Source organism: Mus caroli, chromosome 4 (genome assembly GCF_900094665.2).
Source record: "Mus caroli chromosome 4, CAROLI_EIJ_v1.1, whole genome shotgun sequence".
Classification (NCBI taxonomy): Eukaryota; Metazoa; Chordata; class Mammalia; order Rodentia; family Muridae; genus Mus; species Mus caroli.
The window spans coordinates 39169126-39175497 of NC_034573.1; the positions used below are offsets into that span (position 1 = coordinate 39169126).

Sequence of the window (6372 nt, forward strand, 5' to 3'; positions counted from 1 at the left end):
GGGCCAGCAGAGGCTCCGGGGAACACTCCCTCAGCAAGGCGAGAAGATGCAGTGACTGACCAAAGCAAATGATGCATTTTGGTATCCAGTGAAAAGTTAATTTAGTGGGAAGTTCATAGGGAAATAAAATCTAGGAGATGATAGGACTATGTAGGAAAAGAAGACCATCAGTCTACCCAAAACCACACTAGGTGCATACAGGAAGACAGGTGACAAGAAACAAACATCTGCACGACGGGTACAAAGAATAACGACAGCACCATCATGTTACAAGATAACACTGGTGTTGCTGGAGAGACAGCTCGGTTGTTGCCCTCGCAGAAGGCCCAGCATTCGATATCAGAGAATCCAATGCCCTCCCCTGGTCTCCATTAGCAACACACACACACACACACACACACACACACATGGTACATATACATACAAGCAGGCAGACACATATAGACATCAAATAAAAAACAATCTTACAAATGAAACAAAACCCATATACATTAGCCAAACAGAGGGGAGCATGGGCAGTTGCTCTGGAGAACTGATAGCCCCCTTCAGCCAACACTCTTAGAGAACTATTTGAGTTTAAAATGCAGCCTCCCCTGCCCCACTTTCATGGTCTTTGTATTTCTAGCGCTAAGCAGTCAGTCATCTGCAGTTCATGAAGACTTTGGCCAAGAAGCATAATTCCACATAGCAGGATTAACAGATTCTCAAGCTCAAACCAAACTCCAGGAGCAACAGTCGCAGTGCTGTAATAGTCCCACCAAAGATGGCCATGACCAAAGTGGGATAAAAACACAAAACCACGCTTTCTTCATCAGAATGTTTATTAAAAATATAGACTGTGCTTAAATGTCATTGTGGGTGTATGCTGACTTCCAAACAGACTTCACAAATAACACTTTGAACAGAAGTGGTAAACAGAAATGACTCCCCTTAGAGCCTGACATTATTAACCACTCCATCAACCCTCACAGGGGTGGAGTTCATGGTGCCCTTAGGCGTCATGAACACAAGACATCTTTTTGCACTTCCCACGTGGCTTTATATTTCAGCTATGGAGGTCAGTTCTCAAAGTCCTACTTGTTCTCCACAAGTAGTTTATATGTCCGTTTAATCAGCCTTACACCTTTCTGGGCCAATTCAGCTGCAGACAGGAGAAGAAGCGGTCACCAGGTCTTCATGCCATGCATCCACCCGACTGCCCGTCCTCAGATGCTATCCAGCTTCTTTAAGATATATGGAGCTGAAAGAAAAACCCTGGATTAGCAAGAAGAATGAAGACCAAAGTGTGGGCACTGTGCCCCTTCTTAGAATTGGGAACAAAACACCCATGGAAGGTGTTACAGAGACAAAGTTTGGAGCTGTGATGAAAGGATGGACCATCTAGAGACTGCCATATCCAGGGATCCACCCCATAATCAGCTTCCAAACGCTGACACCATTGCATACACTAGCAAGAGTTTGCTGAAAGGACCCAGATATAGCTGTCTCTTGTGAGACTAGGCCGGGCCTAGCAAACACAGAAGTGGATGCTCACAGTCAGCTAGTGGATGGATCACAGGGCTCCCAATGGAGGAGCTAAAGAAAGTATCCAAGGAGCTAAAGGGATCTGCAACCCTATAGGTGGAACAACATTATGAACTAACCAGTACCCNGGAGCTCTTGNCTCTAGCTGCATATGTATCAAAAGATGGCCTAGTCAGCCATCACTGGAAAGAGAGGCCCATTGGACACACAAACTTTATATGCCCCAGTACAGGGGAATGCCAGGGCCAAAAAAATGGGAATGGGTGGGTAGGGGAGTCGGGGGGAGGGTATGGGGGACTTTTGGGATAGCATTGGAAATGTAATTGAGAAAAATATGTAATAAAAATATTTAAAAATTAAAAAAAACAAAAACAAACAAAAACCCTGGATTAGGTTTGCTCTTTTTTTTTTAAGATTTATTTATTATTATACATAAGTACACTGTAGCCGTCTTCAGACACCCCAGAAGAGGGCATCAGATCTCATTACAGATGGTTGTGAGCCACCATGTGGTTGCCAGGATTTGAAGTCAGGACCTTTGGAAGAGCAGTCGGTGCTCTTAACCACTGAGCCATCTCTCCAGCCCCTGAATTAGGTTTTATTCTACAAGTCCTCAGGCCATACTGCACAATTATAATGGAGGTGGTGGCGGTGGTGGATGTCACTGACTTTATGAAATACGATTCTAGAAACTTCCAAATTGTTATCCAACAATTGTGTCTGACCACAAGAAGGGATCCGCTGCCTTGCAAAGCTGCCCACCCCCACGTCACTCAATAACCATCGCACACACAGAGCAAGCAACCTCACACTCCGGCATCTTTCCTCCAGGGCTGTACGTAACCCCAACAGCCCTTCACTGTGGGCATCTTTGACCTATTTTGCACTACAGGAAGTTAAATCCAGGTCTTGCACGGGCCAGGCAAGGACTTTACCCCCAAGGTACACTTGAGGGGGGGTGGGAGGTGGAGCAGATTCCTTCTTAACCCAAACAAGACGAAATGCAAGAGGAATCAAATGGGCATTAGGTTTCATTATCAACGCTGGGAGAACAGGGGCCAGGAGAAGGCGCGCGCGCGCGGCGCGCGCGTCTGTGTGTGTGTGTGTGTGTGTGTGTGTGTGTGTGTGTGTGTATCCCTGAGGAAGGCAAGCAGAGGAACAGACACCTACTCTGGTTTCTCTATGACTCTGTCATCACACCAGTTACTGTGCTGATGTGATAAATGACGTGCAGAGCTGTCTGGAGTACTAAAGTGGCATTGCTGAGATAGAGAGATGAATCAGCAGTTCAGAGTGTCTGCGGTCAATCAGGAGGACCTGAGTTCAGATCCCAGCAGCCCAGCCATCCCTGGCAGCTTACAATTAATTGCCAGTGTGACTCCAGTTCCAGGCGTTCCAAAGCCCCCTTCTGGACTGCAGTTCACATATAGACAAGCAGAAAAACACATAACAAAAGTCTCTTGTTTCAAGACAGATTTCTCTGTGTAACCGCTTTGTCTGTCCTGGAACTCCATTTGCAGACCAGGCTAGTCTTTTTTTTTTTTTTTTTTTGGTTTTTTGAGACAGGGTTTCTCTGTATAACCCCGGCTGTCCTGGAACTCACTTTGTAGATCAGGCTGGCCTCGAACTCTGAAATCTGCCTACCTCTGCCTCCCGAGTGCTGGGATTAAAAGTGTGTGCTACCATGATGCCCGGTTCTAAATAAAAATCATTAAATAGAATAAATCAGTGCACTAAGCTAACATCTCCTTGACAGCTCTTGCCTATAAGAGAAGGATGGGAAAGTTTAAAGGGTAAGCAGGATGTTTTGGGTGCTTCCATTTCCCCAAGATGTCCTGTCCTGGAGGAGCCAGCAATACAGAGAGTACAGCAAAAGAGGCACCCAAATGAGGGAGGCCTCCACCTCAGTGAGTGCCAGGCCAAGCTTAACTCCAGTCTTCTAAAAATGTTGGTATGTTCTTCAATTATTTGAATCGCTCCTGCCTCTCTCTGCCCAGAAGACTCCCACAGGCAAGCAAGCACTGAACAACAGGAAGTACGCTGTACTAAGAATGTGTGAGGGGTCTGTCACTAGTTATACTATTTGGGAAACGAGCTAGAAACTGCTCGGTGCTTTAAAAAAAAAAAAAAATATATATATATATATATATATTTTTTTTTTATTGCTTATTTTGTGTGCACTCTGTGGGGTGGTACAGGTGTGAAGGTCAGAGTACAACTTCTGGAAACTGGTTCTCTCCTGCCACCACGTGTGGATCCGGCTCAGGCAACTCAGTGAGCCACCAAGCCAGCCCCTGACTTTTAAATTGACAGTATGGCTTTAACCTTGCGTATGTGTCCTGTGAACTCAAGCTCTCACTTGGGGTGGGGTGGCACTGATAAAGCAACTTTTGTTAATGTTGAGATCAAATGATTCAGATATTCTCCAAGAAAAACCAATTATTTACTTCACGCTCTGTACAAACAAACATAAAGAAAGCTAAACTCTTGTACTTCAAAGGCAAGCAGAGAGAGAAAGCGCCTGGTACCTTATTAAGAGCGCAGCAGGAATTGTATTCGTTCTCTGAACGGCCAAATGACCTTGGGTCAGCCACCTCCCGGGGACCGTTTCTAGGTTTGCAAAACGAGGGTATTGCTCCGAGGGTAACACGTGGGAGCTTCTTAAGCACAAACGTTGGGCGAGCAAAGGTGACTTAACCACGCGTCCTCCGCCACCACGTGCACTGGGCACATCCCCAGGACCCGCAGACCCCTAGAGTGCGCGCAGTTGGGCAGTCCTGGACGTGCAAGCACCCCACTCTCCCCAGGATGCTCATCTCAAGGCCCCACGACCGCGTGCAGGGTTGGGTGTGGACGCGTGGCCTCACGGTCACAGCCCAGAAGGACACTCACTGACTCGCAGCAGGGCCACGTAGATGAGGAAGTTCCGAATGGAGGAGACCACATCCTCACGCATCTTCCGCTTCATCTCCTCCGGGTCCAACTTGGGCGCGAGACCCTCGATCCGGAACATTGCGGCGGCTCTGCCTCCAAAGCTTGCGAGAGCGGCAGCCTGCTCTCTTCCAGTGGCTGCCCTGCACCCGGAACTCAGCCAGGCTCCACTTCCTGTCCCACCCCTTGTTTCCGTCCTGCGACGGGAACCTGTGAGGGGAAAACTTCATCCTGTCTTCTTGTGTCTGAAGCAAAGAGACCTGAAGGGGGCGGCCGCCGCCTTAAGTCTCTGAGCCTTGGGTGGATCTGGACTGTGTTTTGGTCCCTAGCCAGGAGAGTGCCACCTGTAAAGTTGTTTTATGCTGTAAAGTAGGGAGGTGTGTGCAAAAATATCATTATAAATAATAATAGCATTTATGAAGTATCTAAGACAGTACTTCGTGAAATGTACATTATAGTCTGTTCTTCCTAGGTTTGAAATTTAAAACAACTTAGTTGGGAATGAAGTTCGTTTGCCAAATCGTTTCCTTAGAATGCATGAAGCCCTGGCTAGTGTTGCTGTTGTTGTGATAAACACCATCAAAATAACTTAGAAGCCGGGCGTGGTGGCGCACGCCTTTAATCCCAGCACTCGGGAGGCAGAGGCAGGCNGATTTCTGAGTTCGAGGCCAGCCTGGTCTACAAAGTGAGTTCCAGGACAGCCAGGACTATACAGAGAAATCCTGTCTCAACAAAACAAAACAAAACAAAACAAAAAAACAAACAACAACAACAACAACAAAAAACCCAAAAACAAAAAATAACTTAGAAAGGGAAGTGTTTATTTCACCTAACCTGTTATGTTATCCAGGGAAGCCAGCACAGGAGTTCAAACTGGAACCTAGAGGAGGGAACTGAAACGGAGACCAAGCGGAGATGCTGTCCTTACTGGCTAGCTGGCCCTGGCCTCAACCAGCTAACTTACTTTTATTGGTTAGGACCACCTGCTGGGTGGCATCGCCCACAGTGGGCTAAGCCTTCCAGTAGTCACACAATGACCCTCAAATTCACCAATAGGACAATCTGGTGGAGGCAATCCCTCAATTGAGGTTTTCGCTTCCTAGGTGTCAAGTTGACAAAAACTAGCCAGCACAGTGCTGCACACACCTGTGTTCCCAGCACTGGGCTGCTGGAAAAAAGGGGGTCAAGAGTTGAAGGTCAGGGCATTGCTGGCTCAAGTACCTGGGAGACACAGGCAGGCAGATCTTTGAGTTCAAGGCCAGCCAGGTCTACAGAGTGAGTTCCAGGACAGCCAGGTGACACAGAAAAACCCTGTCTCCAGACAAACAAACGAATGAGTTCAAGGTCAAGGTGGAAACAGTGTCTCACACCTGTAATTTCAGCCCTCAGAAGACAGAGGCAAAAGAATTACTGCAAGGTTAGGGGCAGCCTGGGTTACAAAGTAATTACAAGGACAATCAGGATAAGAGGCTGAAAAACAAACAATCCCAAGATAAACAAACACAAACAAAAAACAGAGGTCAAGGTTATCACCCTCAGCTAATGAGCTCAGACTGCTAGTGTCCCAGACACTGAAATTCTAACATTTCCCACATTTTTTTCTGTACACTCATTTTTTGGAGGTAACTGATCTTTAAATACTCTAATGAAGATCTTGGATTACAGCAAGTACAAGCCCAGTTCAAAACTGATCAACACTGGACAGATGAGAGAAAATCAAGTTAGAGTTCTCAGACATGAATGGGACAACTGAATTTTTCACATAATCCAATATCAGGACGTCTCTTTTTTCAGGCACACTGTATAACAGCAATGAATTTGGGGTTAAATAAGAATAATACTTGAGGCTGGGCATGGTGGTGCATGCCTTTAATCCCAGCACTTGGGAGGCAGAGGCAGGCGAATTTCTGAGTTCAA

At 46.6% G+C, this 6372-nt stretch overlaps 1 protein-coding gene across 1 annotated transcript; it reads right to left on the reverse strand.

The window, feature by feature from the left end:
• Window positions 1-803: 803 nt before the first annotated feature.
• Window positions 804-4621, reverse strand: Tomm5 (translocase of outer mitochondrial membrane 5). The gene is made up of 2 exons (XM_021161006.1): window positions 4417-4621; window positions 804-1240 (listed from the first exon to the last, which is right to left on the reverse strand). The coding sequence occupies exons 1-2, from the start codon at window positions 4535-4537 to the stop codon at window positions 1206-1208; spliced, it is 156 nt and encodes a 51-aa protein (XP_021016665.1). The 5' UTR covers window positions 4538-4621; the 3' UTR covers window positions 804-1205.
• Window positions 4622-6372: the final 1751 nt, after the last annotated feature.